The following is a 20,641-nucleotide window of genomic DNA, read 5'->3' as shown; positions in this document are numbered from 1 at the left end:
TGTAACCAGATGAACAGCTTGTTAGTCTGAAACATAAAATGCAGGCAAACTGAGCTATTTCCTTTTAACGTTTTCACTGAGAATTGCATTTTTCGCTGTTTATTAAATATTTCATGATACTTAAGCTGCGGTTTGATCTGGGCATGGTTATTTAGAATGTTTACTGCAAAACAGGATGGTTCTCAAATGTGACCAGTCTTACAGATCTCACTACTGTTTCACCAATGTGCTGGGAAAAAAAAAAGATCTCCGTGGAAGGACTTTTTTGTATGCCCGCTAACGAACAGTAATAGTGAGGTAATTTGTGAAGATGATATTAAAGTGGAAGAGGCAGGAAAGAAGATGTTCCCAGATACAGGTAAATATAATGGGCATTTTTGTTTGCTTGACAGTTTTGAGTAAGGCAGTTGTTCTTTTCCACACTTACAGTCAAAGGCCTACCTGCCAGTTACCTTCACTGAAAGAATGAATTGCTTGTAAAGAAAAGCAGGGCATACACCAGATTTGTATGGCTTGCTTCTGTGTAACAAGATAAACCAGCATTCAAATTAGTGAACAGAACAAACTGAAAGATATTTATGCTTTTTAGATGAAAATTAATATCTGTTTACTTAGGCTCATAGCAAAATTGAGATTGGAAAAGACCTCTGAGTCCAACCATTAACCCACCACTGCAAAGTCCACACCTAAACCATGCCCCTCAGTGCCATATCTGCATGTTTTTTGAACACTCCCAGGGATGATGACTTCACCACTCCCCTGAGCAGCGTGTTCCAATGCTTCATCACCCTTTCGGTGAAGGAATTTTTCCTAATATCGTGTCTAAACCTCCTTGGCACAACTTAAGTCCATTTCCTCTTGTCCTATCGCTTGATACATGGGAGAAAAGACCAACACACACCTGTGTACACCCTCCTTTCAGGTAGTTGTAGAGAGCAATAAGGTCTCCCTTGTGCCTTCTTTTCTTCAGGCTAAACCCCAACTCCCTCAGTTGCCCCTCATAAGACTTCTGCTACAAATTAGTTACCAGAATTACATGCTAGTTCTTCATCCTGTTCTGCACAAGTATTTACTGGGTTTATAGTGCCTTACTGAGCTGCTGTACATTATTCACTAAGCAGTTTAATGACAGATATGCTAATAACAAGAAAGGTAATCAAGAGCTTGCATAGTGGCAGCCTACGGGCTCCTACATCAAATATATTTTTTTTGCATTCCCTCTCATTCACATGAGCTGAGCTGCTGCATTTTTTGTTCCTTGGTGTTCACAAGTCCTGGCGCAAAATGAGAGTACTGAAATGGCTTTTATGGAAATTTTAAGGAAAATTTTCCAAGGAAATAAGTTAGTTTGTGCAATTAAGTTGTTTATTTGTCTGCCAGGCTCTTTTTCCCGGATAATTTTTTGACATGTTGACTAATTTCAAATCTATAGGAAACAGAAATTCATTATTCTCTTTTTATCATATATTTATGGTAGTGACAAAGTAAAAGCAATGCTTGAGGACAGGTGTTTGGAAAAGAGTCATAACAGACTTTAGTATTCTGAAAACACTGGTTCCTGGATAAACTGTTATCTGTCACAGAACTGAGCCCAATCTTTTGCAGACTGATGATACATTGAGGTGCACTAGGTTTGAGGAGTTAACTCACTTCTCACAGGGTCTAGCATAGACTTTTAGGCCAACTTTTCTATACCCTGGGCTAGGAACCACCTTGAAAGTGGGTGCCATTGCTTTGAACTTGACTTGAAATGATGGAGAGCCATCTGTGGGAATTGAGAATATATTTGGTTTTATGATATGTTGTTGTTATAACTGCAGGACTTTGGCCTTAAGAAAGAGAAATACATATTTTTGTAGGGTGAAAAAATGATACTTGGCCATTTATACCAGTGTGGGGTCTTCCAGCCAGCTGATCTTAGGAATATAGTGCCTAGGTATCATTTATGGATATCCACATGTGTGAGGCATCAGCAAGGATACAGGATTCAGATTTACTCCTAGACTGTAACAAATTAATCTGTTGTGTAGATTCATCACAAGCAGGTTTCACTACTACTGGGAGCTTCTCAGGTTGCTCACTGAGTTTCCTGGCAGCATTGCTGCTTATTCTTGATTCAGTTTTATATAACTGATCTTTGTTAGTGATCTTGTCTGTGATAAGCAAAGGATTTGGTGGGGGGAAAAAAGGGAGGCTTCCCATCACTGATTTTTGGATAGATGCCAGGAGCATACACGGTACTCACATTATTTGAAAACATTATCCTGGGCCCCTTTTTTCCCCTCTTGGCAAGATAACAGTCTTTGACGAAGTAGCAGGCAGGTTCAAACATGTCTTCTTCACCTTTTAAAATTGATTTCTAGAAATGTAGTTGGAGGAATTGAAGGATATTTGCAGGAAATGAAACTAGTCTTCTTGACAACTCTATGTTTTAATTTAGTGCTGTGGTCTGTACAATGAAAACAAGTACTCTTAAGGCAAAGTGACAAATCTATGAAAAACATGCATCTTGTTTGCTGCAGTATCAGGCTGTAATACCACTATAGGATGAATTTTAATTCCTTATGTCAAATAAACATGATGTAATGAAATCACATTACCTCATGTTAAAGTGGTTTCTTTCCTATGAACACAAGTTCACTTGCTTGAAATTTTCTTTGTTGCTATAGAGAATCTTATTTCCAGGCAGGACTCAGGTTTCCTATTTCTTGAATAGTTTGCAAATACTTGGTTTATATCCAGTCATAAGAATGTCCCTAATCTTGCCTCAGTTGCCAAATGCTCTTTCTTGCATAAATAAATGGTAACCAAGAGCACCCAGGACCACTTAACAAAAACTAGTATGATGTAGTTACTAAACCTGTCTGTTACTTCTAGCGCTTGTTCCAACTTCTGATTACTGGACTGGTTTTTATATCCTTGTGTTACGGCCATTTCATTAAATGGACAGGAATAGTGCATTGGCCCAAACATTGGCATCTTGTTTGCGTGTCCCCTGCCATGTCTGTAGATCAGTAGGTGAGTGGTCAGACATGGCTTGAAGTACAGTGAGAGTGAGGAAAACCTACTGAGTGTGGTGTGGGCATGAGCGTGTTCTATCAAATTCATTGAAAATTCTGCAGAAAAGTCCACAGGAGGCTCTGCAATAAAATCTCTTTAGAATATTAAAATATCTTTAATTTTACACTTTTCCTTCATTTCAACTTCCTTGATTTGCACTGCAAATTTACAAGTGTGTGAATTTATGTTGCTTCATGCGCCATATATTTTTAGATATTGCTGACAATTTCTCCTGAAGAGGCAGTGCAGGAGGGTTGGTCATCATTTTGGTGTATGGGACTGATCCTCTGGACCAGCTATCAGTTTATAAAGACTTCCAAGTGGAAGCTTAGAGCAAAGATATGCTCTCCAGGGGGTTTGTGAATAAAGGCTTACATACCATTCTGCTGTTTAGATATCACTTGTTTAGTCCTTGAAAGGTTTTATTTGTAACTTTTGCTCTCAGTTTGAAGTAAGATAAAATATTTCACAACCGAAGCAGATCAGTAGTCTTCCATTGTGATAGGACACAGTGTGATCTTTTGGATGAACTAAGAAATCTTGATAATATACAGTGAGAGTCTGAACATCATTTAACTTGACATTTACCAGAAATAAACTTAATATGTATGTTGGCTGCATAGTATTAATGAGCACCTGGGTGCAAGGTTTCTTAAAATGAAGTCTTCCGTGATGGAGCAATGCATGTTTAAGAGATAATGTCATTATAGAGAGGTAGATTTAATCATATATATCAGACCTGAATCTTTTATTTCCTTCTTTTGTGCCTTTTTTACCAGTTACAAATAAAAGGTTTGTTTATTTTATATATAAACTATTTGTTTTATATCTGAGTGTGTCTATTTTCCTGTCTGTACAGCAGTCACAGCTGTTCTTTTCTATTTGCTGACAGGGCACATTAGGAAGCAAAGGTCATATTCTGAAACACTCTTAAGTCTCTCCCACCTCTGAACAATTCTGTGCATTTACTTGGGGTTTCATCATCTCTTCCCCAGTGAACTTCAGTTTTCCTGTCAGTCTTCCAGATGCAGTTGACTTTCTGAGCCCAAGATCTGAAGTCACATCCTAAATGGAAACTACTATTTTGAAGGTTTGTAGGCACCTTTCAAATACTTTGATAACTGTGAGCAGAGATTATTAGCTCCTTAGTGACATTGCTAACTGGAAAACCGGGAGAGGTCACTGAGGAGCCTGAACGCCAAGCAAAATTTTATACTGATTCTTAACTTCAGTAAGTGGCATCTTTTCATAATTTTCAATATTTGGAACTTCCAGACATCTGTCTTACTCTTTAGCTATTCTACCTCAGGGTACAGAAAAACACGAAAAAGGGTAAGAGCACAAAGGGAAAAAATACCTGCTGGTTCATCTCTCCCTCTTGCTTTGAGGACAGAATAACAGACATTATACTGAAGAGGGAAAAAGAAAGTATTTCCCTCTTTCCAGAAACTTCGAAGAGACAGAAAAGCTTCCTTTTGGCTGGTTACTCCAGCTGGCAGAGCAACCCTCTCAAGAATACCAACAGCTTTCAGATAGTCAGGGTTAGGTGATGAATGTCTCACTGGTGGACTTAACAGTGATGTCATTGATCAATTTGTCTTTCAGCCCTACTTACCTGTTCCACACCATACAAGATGTAGTACAGCGTTGATGTTTTCTCTTCAGATTAATCTGTTAAAACATTTCAGTATGTTTTGAAGTGCCTTGTTGAATGGACTTTTACACAGTAGAAGCTACAGAAATCTTTGTTGACAGAAAGCTACTTTCCTTTTCTTACATGTCATAGCAATGCGGTTTTCTAAGATCTTAAACTCAAGGACACCTAGAGATATGTTCACAAATAAATATACTCTTGATGTTTTTAGTGGTTTTTTTCTGGTGTTTTTTAGTGTTTTTAGTGCTTTATTTTTCTTCTGGTATGAGTAAATCTTCCTGCTCTCTATTTCCTCTTTTTATGAGTAGTCCCATGCTCAGATGAAAATAATCCAGGATTAATAAAAAATATTCCAACAACTTTCAAGTTCTCCTTTCATCCAACTGGTGACATATTCATAATACTATCTAAGCTGCTCTGAAGGTAAGAGGTAAGAAGGGAGAACTGTACTGAGAACAGCTATTTAGTGAACTGCACACCATAGTTTGAGCAATAAAATAGCTGCCAACACCAAACTTTCATCACAACCTGTGCAGGGTAACTCCCCAAAGATATATTTGATTTCAAAGACACGTTTGAAGGAACCTTAGTCTTAAAAATCTTACCCAGTGGCTTGCTTTCTTTTTAGCAATTTGATAACAAATATATTTAATCAGTGTTGTAGTAGTTCAGTCCTTTTTGTAACCGTTTTCTCCCCAAAGTACGAAAAAAACCTGTATGTTGAAGCTAACACTGTTGTCACTCCTTAGATGTTATCAACAACTGTATTTAGTGGGCCATCACACTCAAAATGTATCCCAGATCTTTGTACTGCACTTGCTGATGCTGACCTTAAGATTGCTGTTGGTTATTTTTATTGAGGTGAGAAAGACTCTTATCAATTTCCTACAGTAAATTTCATCCTAAATAGTAATTAATTTTCTTTGTGGTAACAGTTGGTATGCATCTAGAATTATGTGGAATAGCATATTGAGGAATTATTCAGCAGTTGAAGTAGGATTATGTGGACTAGTGTCTTGTGGAACTGCTTGGCAATCAGGCTTAAAATTCTCCACTAGTATTTCCACTTTAGCACTTTTCTAGTTTCTTAACACTGTTAGTATTCTCTTTATCGCTTTTTTAATCTATACTAATCTAGGCATAGATCAGTAGATAGATACATTAGGTAGTCGTTTTTCTACCAATACTATAATTTGGAGATGGAAAGACCCTGTGGCATACCTCTGCAAGTTGCTGAGTGCAATAGGGGTAGAGTCAAAGTAGCAAACTGGCAGTAAAAATCAGTAGAGATTTTTACTCTCTACCCAATGTAGAGAGAAGGGTGCAAAATCTAAGTTCAGTTTTACTTAGTCTTTACTCACTTTAGTTTTCTCCTTTGTTTGTTTGTTAATTCTTTTTTTATTTTAGTCAATTTGAAAGATGAAGTTCTTTAAATCTTTAATTTCTTTTCTACCTATATTAGTATGTTTTGTTAAAGAAGTTTCCGAAAGATACAGGGCTTATGTGATCATGCTGTTTCTGTCTTCCAACGTTTTCTGCAATAACACTTAAATCTTTTGGATAAGTTGAAGAAAATTTGACAGACAAGGATAAATCTGAAAGTTACTGCATTTATAGAATCAGAGGATAGTTCATATGTGAAGGAACATTGGGAGATCTCTAGTCGAACCTCCTGCTCTAAGCAGGGCCAACCAAGGGTTCAGACTAGATCATTCACTGGTTCATTCAATTGGATCTTGAAATCCTCCAAACAAGATGGTACAGCATATCTTAGAAACCTACAGCACTGCTGGGGAGTCCTCATGGTGAGAAAACATATACACAGTCCAAACCTTTCTGTTTTCACCTTTTCCCTGTTTTCTCTCATCCCTGCTACACACTGCTACGAAGAGGCTGACCATGAGAACACAGGCACTGTGGAGCTGCTGTTCAATCCCTCAGAGCTGTCTCTTCACCACAATAAACAGGTCCAGTTCTCTCAACCTCCTCTCACAGGGCATGTGTTCCAGCCCCAACCATCATGACTGGCCTCCACCCAGCTTGCTCCACTTTGTCAATGTCTTTCCTGTTCTGGGGAAGAGAGGTGGTAAATCTGGCCCCGGTGTTCTGATACATACAGTGTGAGTACTGGTTAAAGGATATGGTCACTTTCCTGTGTTTCCTCTGTGTTCTGCAAAATAGGCAACCTGGTAGAAGATAATGGCCCTTAAGTACAACAGTGGAAAAAACCCTACATTATGAGTGAAACTTTTAATGGACACTGCATTTTTAGATGTGCCCAACTTGAAAAGATGTTCAGTAGGACGTCATGCCTTATGGGACATCATGGAATCTAATCACAAGAGAAAAATCTTTTTCAGCACTTGTGGCTGATTGTACTGTCCTGATAACCCCTCACAACTTCTATTAGACACTGAATATTTTTACATTTGCAATTCTGATTCTTATGGGTTTGAATGTCCTTTTCGTGACTAGAAACCTCTTAGGATGTTCCCTTCCCATGCATTAACTTAATTTTCATTTTTCCAACTGCTTTTATTGAGTCATCTGCTTTTTTTCCCGCTGTCTGAAAATCCAGTACCCCTGCTTTCAATTAAAACTGTAACACCTTAGACAGAAAATGAGCCTTCATGTATGTTTTTAGTATTTTCTATTTTAAAACTATACTGGGATTTTGTGTTATTTTAACACCATTGTAGGTGTCCAGAGTTCTACCTGTCATTTTTTAATAATCCTTAAATTAAAAAAGCTCTTTCTAAATTAGAACTGTCAGTGATTTAGCGATTATTATTTTTCACTGGCATTGGCTCATTCTTCCTCTTTCAGTTCAGAAATTCTTTCATTAACCTGCAGAAAAACTGTACTTCTCAGGGTACTAGATAATCTTGCTATGCATAATGCTACATGCATGCAAGAGGTTGGTGTTATTCCCATTCTGGAAATAATTCCCATTAATAGCGAATAGTTCTTTCGTAGGGCCTGATCTTGTTAACAGCACCTCACGATTCTCTAATGAAACTATGCCAGTACTGCAGACACAAAACCAAGAAAAGCCAGATAGGTCAAGTGCAAGGTAGGTTGCAGAATTCCTTTAAGTGGGAGGCAAATGTTGACAGCAGAAGGGGATGTGTAGTTTCAAGTTTTTTGGTGGGTTGGACAGACTGACAAGAAGAACATAATTTTTTGATGAGTTTTGACATGACTCTTAAGTGTAGCAAAAGAATGTTTTTACTGTAGGATGCTGAATTTTAATAGAAAAACTGTATTCATGACAGAAGTTTTGTAATAGGTGTCAAGTACTTTGAAGAGAAATATGATTAACATCATTTTGTTGGCACTGTAAGAATAAAGCAGAGCGTTTTCAAAAAAGTAAGAGCTACTAACTCAGCTATTCTATTTTATAACTCCATGAAGGAAAAAGAAGTTACTCCCCTCAAAAAAAAAAAAAAAACACATAAAAGGGCTGACAGTATTTCCAGAATTTTACAGCACAAAGTCTGAAGGGAGCTCAAGATAAATTTTCATAGGGAGTAATATCTCTAGAAAGATATTAGAAATGCTTTTAGTCCCTGACTCTTCTCTAGTGGTGACCTCTTTGTGCATGACTGAGGTATGCATGTTTTCTTGAAATTAAGAAGAATGACATACATGTGTATTATACAGAAGTGAGTGCAAGAGTACTGTGTTAATGATGAGAGTCAAAAGTGAGGCGTATTTGCTGATTAATAGGTACTGGAGGAGGTAATTAAATAGCTCTGCGTCTCCCTGCTTTAGTTCAGTTAGCTCAGGGCAAAAGAGAGTGAAAAATGTATGAAGTTTCTTCTTACAGAACACTCTATTTGCTCTTTTTATGTGAGGTCAATGATGCTGAAAATGTATTGTTGAGTTCCTTGTGTTTGTCCTCACTGGAAGAATGCCATTGCTTATGGACAACCTGTTACCATTGGTCACAAAATCCTACCTTAACTATAGCATTGGCATTACAGGCAGTGCCTTTGAGACAAAGTAATTGTAAATCAACTTCACTTTTCACTGCCACCTTGTGAGAAGAGTGGTAAGTAGCAGGAGAAGTTATCCTGGGGGATATTTGGAGTAAAGCATGAGAAAACAGGTGATGTGGAAGGACAAGAGGATTTCTAATAAGGCTTTGGTGGTGTTGGTAGCAGGGCGGGAAAGAGAAAACGTGGTAACATCTGTGGTTGATCATACTGTGGAAATGCAATGTAGGGAGCCTAGGCACAACCATACAAAATATTCAGTACCCCATTTTATAGACAAATATAAAACAGGATGACAAATCCAGTATTCAGGTTTTAAGCTTGTTATACTCCTCAGCTAAAAAGGCCTTGCAAGGGTCACTTTAGATTTTCAGATGAATTTTGTGATGGAGAATAAATTCTTATCCCCAAGTTTGAACACTGGATTTGACTTTATTTTGCAATTTTTAGTAGGAACTCTTTTTATCTAAAGTAGTGTTGTTCCTGACACCAGTAACAAACAATGCAGTAGTACCCTTCTTGGTCGGGTGTGCTACCAGGCCCTGTGCCCAGCAGGGCTATGGCTCATCCAGGAGTATCAGTTCCTTGTTGGCTGTGGTTCAGTGATATAAACCTGGTGGCCCCGCTGACGGTGCTCGCTCCACCCCGAGGAGGTTGGAACGTCCCGATGGAGTCTTAGAGCTCGTCCCTCGTCACGTTCCATCCTCCTTAGACTCTCCCGCGGTGTTTGGCGCCGAGTGCTGCGGGGCATCCCCCGGGTTTGTCTCCTTGTTGCCTGCGGTTCGATGAAAAAAAACTGGCGCTCCCGTTGACGGCGCTGGCTCCTCCGTGAGGAGGCAGGGACAGCCCGTTCGATCCTTAGGAACCCTCTCTCATCATGTTCCACCCTCCTTGGATTCTCCCGCAGTGTTTGATGCCGGCTGTTACGGGACCTCCCCCTGGGTCGGTTCCTTGTCACCTGTGGTTCTCTGTAAGAAAGCTGGCGCCTGTGCTGACGGTGCTCATTCCTCCTGGAGGAGGCTTGGATGTGCCAGTCATGCCTTAGAGCTAGTCCCTCAGCGCGTTCCATCCTCCTTAGATTCTCCCTCAGTGTTTGGCGCACAGTGCTGCGGGACCTCTGGCGGAATCGGCTCCTTGTTGCCTGTGGTTCCATGAAAGAAACCCGAGGTCCCTGCTGACGGCGCCTTCTTCTCCTTGTGGTGACTCGGATGTGCTGTTCAGTCCTTGGAGCTCGGCCATTGCCACGAGCAGTGTTCTGAGCCCTGCTCTGCTGCCGTCTCCTCCTGCTCGAGGGGTTGTAGCCTTGGGCCTGCTGAACCCTGCCTTGGCCATCGCGGTGCCGCCTTTGGTACCTGCTTCGGTTCCTGTCTCTCGCCCCACCATGCCTAGTGCCACGTCTACCGCCCCGGGTACCACCACGGCTTCTGCTGAAAGAGTTGCGGTGCTGGTGTCCTGAGGAACGATGCCACCTCCTTTCCTCAGAGCTGGGTCCAGCTCTCCCTCCTTGAGCATGGTTGTCAGAGCTGCTGTACTGCCCAGTGGAGTAGGTCCCGGAGTTAGTGTCTCCCACTGTGCAAAAGTTGTGTGGGAAAGACCACTGGCATATTGGGCACACTGCTCTTCTGTGGAACCACTCCACTAGGCAGGAAAAACAGACAGGATGGCTACACCAGCTCACAGAGCCTCGGTCATTAGTGGTGTCCAGGCAGATTGGGAACCCTAGGCTCTCTGAATCACCCGGAGGTGTAGCCTGGGACATGTGATTGGTGCTGGTAGCACAAGAAGAGGTGCTGCCTTCTGCCAAGTCCTCCTCCAAGTTCATCTCGCCCTGCAAAACAACAAAGAGATAAGAGGCTGTTGCATCCACCTGTGCAAGGGACACAATCTGCAGCCAGCAGCAAAGCTGCCAAAGTTGAGTTCTAAAGACCTGCCCGCTCTGCCTCGGAGCTGCATTTGGGCTGCCACAAATGCCAGAGATCATCCTGGGGCAGATGAGTGACACTGGGGTGTCTTGGCATGTTCCTGCTCTCAGGGCAGGATGGTGACTGACCTCTCTGACACGTGCAGGCAGGAGTTGGGAAGGTGGAAAAGGGATTCCTGGCCTCTCAGCAATGGCAGCTGGAGCCTGGGTACATGGCAGGTTGGGACCAGTGGCCTGGGCCCTGCGGTGTACCTGTCCGGCAAATCCTCTCTGTGCCCTCAGAAGGCACCCAGCGGGATGGGTGTCCTTTGTCACCCCACGTGCAGGTGTCTGTTTCTGATGGAGGAGGCCAGACACTGTGGCCCTTCAGGGCTGCCCCACACCTCCAAAAGGTATGTTGTCAAGGGTGTCACAGTGACTCCCTGGTGACATCACAGGACTTCCAGGACCACACTTCAGCCTTGGGGAGCAAGACCTTGCCAGATAGGTCATCTCACGGAACTGCCGCGCTGTTGAGCAGAATCCCTTTGCTTTTTTTTCATATAAATTTGGAGGTTTCACCAATCATACCCAGCCCTCTGTTCTGTTTCAGAAATAAAGCATCTCAAGGCATTTCTTGCTCCTTCGCTGACTTTGCAGGTCAAGCGAGTTGACCTCTGCTTAGTGCTGTTGAGGGAACAATTGGAGTACTTTGCCCAGTGCTGGGCTCCTCAGCATAAGTAGAGATGGACATAGTGGAGAGCAGCTAGCAAGGGTCCACAAGGATGATGAAGGGACTAGATCATCTGTCCTATGAGGAAGGCGCTCAGAGTGCTGCTTCCAGGCTGTTGAACCTGCAGGAGATTTGATATGGGATCTTTTCCAGCATGTATGATATGTATGTTATTGCAGGGTGAAGAGCCTAAGCCAGGCTCTTTTAACACTTGCCCAGTGAAAACAGGCACAAGCCGAAACATGGGAGCTCTCCCGTGACTGTTTGAAAATCTTTTTTTTTACTGCGAGAGTGACCAAGCGCTGGCAGAGGATTTCTGGGGTACTCGTGGCGGGAGTCTCCCTCCTTGGAGCTGATACTCAAGACCTGTGTGGCTATGGTCTTGCGCCACCACATCTCAGTGGCTCTGTTTGAGCAGGGCGTGTTTGACCAGATGACCTCTGGAGGTCCTTTCCCACCTCCTGTGTTATGTGATTCTGTGACAGAAAATACACTTGTGCAATCTAAGAAAGCACTTCTGGGTTGCTTGACGTAGGAAGGTTGAATGATTCCATTTTGCTCATGAGGAGTTAGGTTTGCCTTATGGAAGTTGATTGTCCATGAGGCTACTGTCTCTTTTTTTTTTCCTTTGGGGGATTTATCAGTGACTGCACATAAAACTAACAAGCAAAAGAAAATCATGAGGATTGTGTGAGGGAGCAGAATATCTTGATGGTTCTGTTTTCATAGTGTGTGTTGCAGATTTCCCAGTTGGTCGGCAGGTCACAATTTGTAACTAAAGCAACTTACTGCGTGTCAGTGCTGTGAGCCAGCAAGTTGGCAGCTTGATCTTCATCTGAATTCCTTCATGGGAGTGTCTTAATGCTTCTGCTTGCTGAAGGTCAAAGTCATGGAGTGACACAAGGAATGTACAAAGTAGAGGCCAGTTGTAGTTGAATACAGTCATTTAATAAAGCTTGTCTTGGTCCAGTTACTAATTTATTGTATTGCCTCTGTCTTTTGAGAAGATTCCTCTCTTTGCACCAGTATTACTTGAAAGTAACAGTGTTCTTTGCCATTGTTTTTCAATGACTGTGTTAGTTTTTGGCTGTGGTCTGAAGAGCCTGTAGCAGATAGTGTCACTGTGGGCATTAAACGTTACGCTCTGCACAGGGCATACCATGGGGAAAAATTTCCCTGTGAAGGCTTTGGGAGTTATATTTGAAGTCTCTGAGTAAGAAGGAGATGAAAAGCTTTTCAGAGGCTTGCTACCAGGCATTAGATTTGTATTGGCATTATAGTCAGTGCCTTTGAGACAAAGTAATTGTAAATCTACTTCACTTTTCACTGCCACCTTGTGAGAAGAGTGGTAAGTAGCAGGAGAAGTTATCCTGGGGGATATTTGGAGTAAAGCATGAGAAAACAGGTGATGTAGAAGGACAAGAGGATTTCTAATAAGGCTTTGGTGGTGTTGGTAGCAGGGCGGGAAAGAGAAAACGTGGTAACATCTGTGGTTGATCATACTGTGGAAATGCAATATAGGGAGCCTAGGCACAACCATACAAAATATTCAGTACCCCATTTTATAGACAAATATAAAACAGGATGACAAATCCAGTATTCAGGTTTTAAGCTTGTTATACTCCTCAGCTAAAAAGGTCTTGCAAGGGTCACTTTAGATTTTCAGATGAATTTTGTGATGGAGAATAAATTCTTATCCCCAAGTTTGAACACTGGATTTGACTTTATTTTGCAATTTTTAGTAGGAACTCTTTTTATCTAAAGTAGTGTTGTTCCTGACACCAGTAACAAACAATGCAGTAGTACCCTTCTTGGTCGGGTGTGCTACCAGGCCCTGTGCCCAGCAGGGCTATGGCTCATCCAGGAGTATCAGTTCCTTGTTGGCTGTGGTTCAGTGATATAAACCTGGTGGCCCCGCTGACGGTGCTCGCTCCACCCCGAGGAGGTTGGAACGTCCCGATGGAGTCTTAGAGCTCGTCCCTCGTCACGTTCCATCCTCCTTAGACTCTCCCGCGGTGTTTGGCGCCGAGTGCTGCGGGGCATCCCCCGGGTTTGTCTCCTTGTTGCCTGCGGTTCGATGAAAAAAAACTGGCGCTCCCGTTGACGGCGCTGGCTCCTCCGTGAGGAGGCAGGGACAGCCCGTTCGATCCTTAGGAACCCTCTCTCGTCATGTTCCACCCTCCTTGGATTCTCCCGCAGTGTTTGATGCCGGCTGTTACGGGACCTCCCCCTGGGTCGGTTCCTTGTCACCTGTGGTTCTCTGTAAGAAAGCTGGCGCCTGTGCTGACGGTGCTCATTCCTCCTGGAGGAGGCTTGGATGTGCCAGTCATGCCTTAGAGCTAGTCCCTCAGCACGTTCCATCCTCCTTAGATTCTCCCTCAGTGTTTGGCGCACAGTGCTGCGGGACCTCTGGCGGAATCGGCTCCTTGTCGCCTGTGGTTCCATGAAAGAAACCCGAGGTCCCTGCTGACGGCGCCTTCTTCTCCTTGTGGTGACTCGGATGTGCTGTTTAGTCCTTGGAGCTCGGCCATTGCCACGAGCAGTGTTCTGAGCCCTGCTCTGCTGCCGTCTCCTCCTGCTCGAGGGGTTGTAGCCTTGGGCCTGCTGAACCCTGCCATGGCCATCGCGGTGCCGCCTTTGGTACCTGCTTCGGTTCCTGTCTCTCGCCCCACCATGCCTAGTGCCACGTCTACCGCCCCGGGTACCACCACGGCTTCTGCTGAAAGAGTTGCGGTGCTGGTGTCCTGAGGAACGATGCCACCTCCTTTCCTCAGAGCTGGGTCCAGCTCTCCCTCCTTGAGCACGGTTGTCAGAGCTGCTGTACTGCCCAGTGGAGTAGGTCCCGGAGTTAGTGTCTCCCACTGTGCAAAAGTTGTGTGGGAAAGACCACTGGCATATTGGGCACACTACTCTTCTGTGGAACCACTCCACTAGGCAGGAAAAACAGACAGGATGGCTACACCAGCTCACAGAGCCTCGGTCATTAGTGGTGTCCAGGCAGATTGGGAACCCTAGGCTCTCTGAATCACCCGGAGGTGTAGCCTGGGACATGTGATTGGTGCTGGTAGCACAAGAAGAGGTGCTGCCTTCTGCCAAGTCCTCCTCCAAGTTCATCTCGCCCTGCAAAACAACAAAGAGATAAGAGGCTGTTGCATCCACCTGTGCAAGGGACACAATCTGCAGCCAGCAGCAAAGCTGCCAAAGTTGAGTTCTAAAGACCTGCCCGCTCTGCCTCGGAGCTGCATTTGGGCTGCCACAAATGCCAGAGATCATCCTGGGGCAGATGAGTGACACTGGGGTGTCTTGGCATGTTCCTGCTCTCAGGGCAGGATGGTGACTGACCTCTCTGACACGTGCAGGCAGGAGTTGGGAAGGTGGAAAAGGGATTCCTGGCCTCTCAGCAATGGCAGCTGGAGCCTGGGTACATGGCAGGTTGGGACCAGTGGCCTGGGCCCTGCGGTGTACCTGTCCGGCAAATCCTCTGTGCCCTCAGAAGGCACCCAGCGGGATGGGTGTCCTTTGTCACCCCACGTGCAGGTGTCTGTTTCTGATGGAGGAGGCCAGACACTGTGGCCCTTCAGGGCTGCCCCACACCGCCAAAAGGTATGTTGTCAAGGGTGTCACAGTGACTCCCTGGTGACATCACAGGACTTCCAGGACCACACTTCAGCCTTGGGGAGCAAGACCTTGCCAGATAGGTCATCTCACGGAACTGCCGCGCTGTTGAGCAGAATCCCTTTGCTTTTTTTTCATATAAATTTGGAAGTTTCACCAATCATACCCAGCCCTCTGTTCTGTTTCAGAAATAAAGCATCTCAAGGCATTTCTTGCTCCTTTGCTGACTTTGCAGGTCAAGCGAGTTGACCTCTGCTTAGTGCTGTTGAGGCAGCAATTGGAGTACTTTGCCCAGTGTTGGGCTCCTCAGCATAAGTAGAGATGGACGTAGTGGAGAGCAGCTAGCAAGGGTCCACAAGGATGATGAAGGGACTAGATCATCTGTCCTATGAGGAAGGCGCTCAGAGTGCTGCTTCCAGGCTTCTGAACCTGCAGAAGGCTCTGTAGGGTTTTTTTTTCAGTGTAAATCAATACCTGAAGGCAGGGTTGAAAGAAGACAGATCCAGGCTCTTTTCAGGGTGCCCACAACTTCTCTCTGAACATTTGGAAACCTTTCTTTTACTGTGACGGTGATGAAACACTGGCAGAGGTTTTCCAAGGTGCTTGTGGAATCTCCCTCCTTGGAGATGAATCTCAAGATTTATGTGGCTATGGTCGTGGGCTACTTGCCACAATTCCCTGGAGGAAACCGTATGTACCCACTTTCCACACTGGCTTTTGATGCAATAATCCTGCCCTCCAATTCTGGGTTTACAGCCTGGCTCTCATTGCGATCCCTCCCCATTTGCTTCTGTCACTGTGTTTGACCTTAAGTGCTGCTGGATCTCACCTGAAATTGACTTTTTGTTGCCTTTCATTTCCTGGAGGAAACCCCACTGATGTTTCTCACTCCTCTGATAATAAGCTGGGACTAGCTCTTCTGGACTTAGAGCTCACCCCCTCATCATGTTCAATATTGGAGTTAAACCAATTAAAGTGCCACAGGTTGCCTCTTGATAGATCTGCAAACTCTTATCACTTAAGTCTCATAAGCCCAGCTGAAGTAGTCTTTCATTAACTTTAGCAAAGACATGTCTTTAGTTCCAAAACTTTCATGTACTCTCATTTAAAAATAAAGTGCAAGATTGGGACTGGTTGCAAGGGCTGGTGGACGTTTTGAAGGTGAGCAGTTAGTCCTAAGCTTTACTACCCCCTCCCTACTGACCATACAGACTTCTAAGCATCTTCAGCACCTTCCCAGAAGAATGAGTTTAATTGGTGTTGAGGCCACTGACATCCTGGCTTGTATCAGCAATAGTGTGGCCACCATGACCAGGGCAATGATAGTGCCCCTGTTCTTGGCACTGGTGAGGCCACACCTTGAATCCTGTGTTCAGTTCTGGGCCCCTCATTGCAAGAAAGACACTGAGAGGCTGGAGCACATTCAGAGAAGGGCAGCAAAGCTAGTGGAGGGTCTAGAGCACAAGTCCTATGAGGAGCAGCTGAGGGAGCTGGAGTTACTTAACCTGGAGAAGAGGAGGCTCAGGGGAGACCTCATCACTCTACAACTACCTGAAAGGAGGTTGTGGCCAAGTGGGGGTTGGTTTCTTCTCACAGGCAACTAGTGACAGGACAAGAGGATGTAGCCTCAAGCTGTGTCAAGGGAGGTTTAGATTGGATAATCAGGAAGAATTTCTTCACAGAAAGGTTTATTAATTGTTGGAATGGACCATCCAGGGAAGTGGTGATGGAGATGTTTAAAAGACATGTGGATGTGGCACTTAGGGGTATGGTTTAGTGGTGGACTTGGCAGTGCTTAGTTAATAGCTGGACTTGATCACCTTAAAGTTATTTTTCACCTGAGATGATTCTGTGGTTCTAGTGTAATGTATGTGTACATGTAGATCGACTTTCCCCACTTGTCTTTTAGAATTATCTCAGCAGTGTTCACAATACATCTGGGAAATTCCTTAATTTCATTTCAGTACTTACTGTGCTTGTGACATTTTTCCCTCTTTGTTTGCCTTGTCTCTCCCCTCTGCACCCCATAGCACAACCCTTTGTATAATTGCATTGGATCTATTTTCAAAGAACTTTCTATCTATTAAACCTGCCCAAACTAAGTATTTTACTGCAAAGAATCAGTTTTTAAGCTTGTGCTTAATTGATGGTTGCTGCTTTCCAGGTTAATCTTTTCCACTGAATGCAATATGCCGCTATTTTCCAGGTATATTCAAGTATTTTATAATAATGAAATATCCTTCTGATGATTTTAGTGATAGTAAATAACTTTTTAATCCTAAATTATGGAAGGTGTATCCCATCTGAGTTCTTTTAGGTGTGTTCTCTGAGAGATTTTGAAAGAACTTATGACTGAAACATTAGAGAATTGTCTGCTGGTGCAGGCTTTAAATAAATTTTTTGGTCTTATATAGGCAGCATAAATATTTATTAACAAATCGTGACATGGGCTGTTCTTTTCAATACATTTTTTCTTATCCTTATTGTGAGTCAAAGAAACTTGTATTGGTGTGTTACAGATTGCTATTGCTGTGTTACTCTTTTCCATTCTTGGTTTCTGGTCCTTGAAACAGCATGTTTCTAAGTCCTACAGCTGTCCCTTTTTAGCTATAAATCAGTTATAATTAACTCATTATGAGCATTGCCATTTTCTGTGCTGTCAACAATGTCACTGCTGCAAATGCAGCTTTTTCAAAAGTATCTGTGCTCTCAGGGAGCTCTCAGGCACCCATTAGACGTTCTTTGCAGAGTGATAATTTCAATTATTTGTTGTTATCTGTTCATTATCAGGCTTTAGGGAATAAAGAATTCAAAACTATTCAACCTGAATATATTTTTGAGGTTTTTTTGTAAATTCTACAGGTGTTCTACATACTAGCAATATTATATATATATATTTATAACAATTATTTACTGTATTTCTTAATTGGGAAATTTTTTGTAAGAGTTAATTTCTTATCTTATTTTGTACAACCTTCAATTAATTCAGAAGAATTTGAATGAAAACTCAGTAACAAAAAGTAGTTTTCTACTACTTGTACTGAAATTGCAGTTAGAATCCAGTTCAATTCTGTCAGGTCACGTCTACAAAAAGCATCAAGCTGAGATGATGTGATCCCCTTTAAAAGGCTGATAAGATGGAATTGTAAGCCTCTTCTATTCCTGCTCCCACTGAGATCATTTGGCTTCCCTTTCAGCTGGGGAAGAATTAGTTGAGAAGTACCACCTGTGGACTGTCACCAGCGCTGAGAGGAAAAGGTGACAGTCCAGTTTTTTCAAACACAACAGTACATGCCACGAGTGCAGACAACACAGATGTTCAATACACAGCCTGCATTATAATGTGTAAGTTTAAAGTTCCTGAGGATGATAAATGTCATGCCACTGATTGCTCTGTTTTTTAATATTTTTCAGAAATGGAAAAATTTCAGGGTTCTGAAGGCAAGAAGGAAGATGAAGAAAAGAAATATCTTGATGTTATCAGCAACAAAAACATAAAGCTGTCAGAGAGAGTTCTGATCCCTGTCAAACAATATCCAAAGGTACTGTAAAATGCAGTCTAACACTTGTAATATACAGGCTTTGTAGTAGTAAAAAGAAAAGAAATCAAGCTCCTACTTGAATTTACCTATTATTAGCTATTACATGTTTTCACTTATGTCTCAGGACCTTTCAGAAAAGCTGTTGAAGTGAATGAGATTTTTTTTAACTTCAGGTAGGTTTTGTGGATTATACTTAGGCAGACCATTGATCTTTTTTCTCAGAGTTGTTTTTTTACATGAACCATTTTTTTATAAAATAAAATACCAGTTAACAAAGAAAAAAATGTTTCAATAACTCTGAAAAGCTTCATCATAGAACAGCTATGGAAGTTTTAGTTTTTATTTTACGGAAGAGAATGTTGATTTTTTGCAGTTGGGTGTTTATTTGGTTTTCTTGTACAATGTTTGATTTTACATAAACAGTTGTTCTAATAGTACTCATACTGAAATGGTAAACATCTCCATTTGTCTCCACAGTATTTTTTCCTTGCTGATTTATTATCACATGGTATTTAATTCACCAATAGCCTTGATTACACTCTCAGCTTTTTACTTTATACTTTCATCAGAACAATAAATTACAACTGGTAAAAAGCCAATCAAGAAAAATGAGAGATGTAAAAAAATTGAGATTCGATGATTCCAGTTGACATTTACCTCCTGACTAGTGAACATAAAACTGAGATAATGTAATAATCCAAATGGTAAACACCTTAGAAACACATACCTTGCTATAAGGAATTACTTTCTTTCTGTATAGCCTAAGTTGCTTTAACTAGATTTGTGGTATTTTGTGTAAATTTCAGGTGACCTGAAATTCTTAGTAAAAATGTAGTCTATTCTGTAGCTTCATAATGGCAATGTGATAATTATTCAGAGTACTGTTTGATGAAGATAGTAGAATGAAAGACAAACTATTTAAAAGACAAAATAGTATCTGCTATCCAGTATAGCATCTGAATATGATTGAATTAAGCTTCATTTACTTTAATGAACCTGTCATATTAATGAACAGTAAAAAATATAAAGCATTTTTACAGATTTAGACCAGTGAAGCAAAAAAATCAGTGTGATGGAGATAAAATACTTATTCAAGAATGAAAATAAACTGGAAAGTTTCTGTAGTTGGTTTGCTAGCAATATTTTGTGCTTGGCATGGAATTATTCTCAGAACTGCAGGTTTCCTGCTATCGTCTCTGGTAACCATCCTTCAAGGATTCCATTTGCCATTTGTATCAAACTACAGATTGCTGTGATCCAGTGTCTTATCTTCTCTTGAAAATTTTATATATTAAAGTAGTCAAAACCAGTACCCATTGGGTGCTTCAGATTGCTTTATAAATAGCAAAAAAGACTAGAAACTCAATTAAAAGAGGATTATATATATTTAGTAGAATATGTTAATAAGAACAGTTGATCAGACTTATATGTATAAATAAGTAAGATTATTACCATGTGATTTCACCTGAGAGGCATTTATCACAGAATCATAAAATATGCTGAGTTGGAAGGGATCCACAAAGATCATTGAGTGCAACCCTTAGTTCTGCACAGACCCAGCCCCAGGAGTCATATCCTGGGTTGCCTCATCCTAGGTGCAGAATCTGCCACTTTTCCTTGTTGAACTTCATGTGGTTGCTGATTGCCTAGTCCCCTAATTTTTCGAGGTCTCTCTGCAGGGCCATGGAGGGACTCAACAGTTCCTCCCAGTTTTGTGTCATCAGCAAACTTGCTTTGTATCCCTTCCAGTCCTGCATCAAAGTAATTTATAAAAATGTTGAAGGGCAGTGGGCCTAAGATGGAGCCCTGTGGAACCCCACAAGTGACATGTTGCCAGTCTGATGTTACTGTGTTACCCTCTGTGCTCCAGCCATGAGCCAATTGCTCACCCACCGCATGATGTGTTTATCCAGCTGTGTGCTGGACATTTTGTCCAGAAGGACTCTGTGAGAGACAGTATCGAAAGCTTCACTGAAATCCAAAAAGATGACGTCAACTGGCTTCCCTTGATGAACTAGGTGGGTTACCTTGTCATAGAAGGAAATCAGGTTCAATAAGCAGGACTTTCCTCTCATGAAGCTGTGCTGGCTGTGACCGATGCCAGTGTTGTCTTTCAGGTGTTTTTCAATACTTCTCAGA

The 20,641-nt window shown here is 42.2% G+C and overlaps 3 protein-coding genes across 9 annotated transcripts in view; 1 reads left to right on the top strand and 2 right to left on the bottom strand.

The window, feature by feature from the left end:
- KHDRBS2 (KH RNA binding domain containing, signal transduction associated 2) overlaps positions 1 to 20,641 on the top strand; it is a 365,578-nt gene that overhangs the window by 47,378 nt on the left and 297,559 nt on the right. For all 6 annotated transcript variants that reach the window (XR_007902822.1, XR_007902821.1, XR_007902820.1 and 3 more), the window contains exon 2: positions 18,375 to 18,502. Coding sequence is in view for 2 of the 6 variants with exons in the window: in XM_051777880.1 (XP_051633840.1) it covers positions 18,375 to 18,502 (128 nt within the window). In the remaining 4 variants the exon portion in view is untranslated. The remainder of the gene's footprint in view (positions 1 to 18,374; positions 18,503 to 20,641) is intronic.
- On the bottom strand, positions 9,060 to 14,924 carry LOC127466702 (trichohyalin-like). 2 transcript variants are annotated; one of them, XR_007902819.1, is made up of 3 exons: positions 14,811 to 14,924; positions 13,095 to 14,465; positions 9,060 to 9,170 (listed from the first exon to the last, which is right to left on the bottom strand). XR_007902819.1 is itself a non-coding variant. In XM_051777879.1 (2 exons), exon 2 carries the CDS (start codon positions 14,457 to 14,459, stop codon positions 13,215 to 13,217), a length of 1,245 nt encoding a protein of 414 aa, XP_051633839.1. In that variant the 5' UTR covers positions 14,460 to 14,465; positions 14,811 to 14,924; the 3' UTR covers positions 13,049 to 13,214. The 2 variants fall into 2 exon arrangements, 1 of the variants encoding a protein (XP_051633839.1); XM_051777879.1 differs by lacking the exon at positions 9,060 to 9,170 and having other exon boundaries at positions 13,049 to 14,465.
- On the bottom strand, positions 9,143 to 11,027 carry LOC127466701 (trichohyalin-like). The gene is made up of 2 exons (XM_051777878.1): positions 10,886 to 11,027; positions 9,143 to 10,540 (listed from the first exon to the last, which is right to left on the bottom strand). The coding sequence occupies exon 2, from the start codon at positions 10,532 to 10,534 to the stop codon at positions 9,290 to 9,292; it is 1,245 nt and encodes a 414-aa protein (XP_051633838.1). The 5' UTR covers positions 10,535 to 10,540; positions 10,886 to 11,027; the 3' UTR covers positions 9,143 to 9,289.

This window comes from Manacus candei, unplaced genomic scaffold (assembly GCF_025592945.1).
Source record: "Manacus candei isolate 608988 ecotype Guabito, Panama unplaced genomic scaffold, ASM2559294v1 h1tg000011l, whole genome shotgun sequence".
NCBI lineage: Eukaryota > Metazoa > Chordata > Aves > Passeriformes > Pipridae > Manacus > Manacus candei.
Note: the sequence above shows the minus strand (reverse complement) of the source record. Positions and strands in the feature narration are given on the sequence as shown.

Bases quoted from the DNA above. Each gene is read 5' to 3' on its own strand.
- LOC127466701 (XM_051777878.1), bottom strand. From the start codon at position 10,534: ATGAACTTGGAGGAGGACTTGGCAGAAGGCAGCACCTCTTCTTGTGCT.
- LOC127466702 (XM_051777879.1), bottom strand. From the start codon at position 14,459: ATGAACTTGGAGGAGGACTTGGCAGAAGGCAGCACCTCTTCTTGTGCT.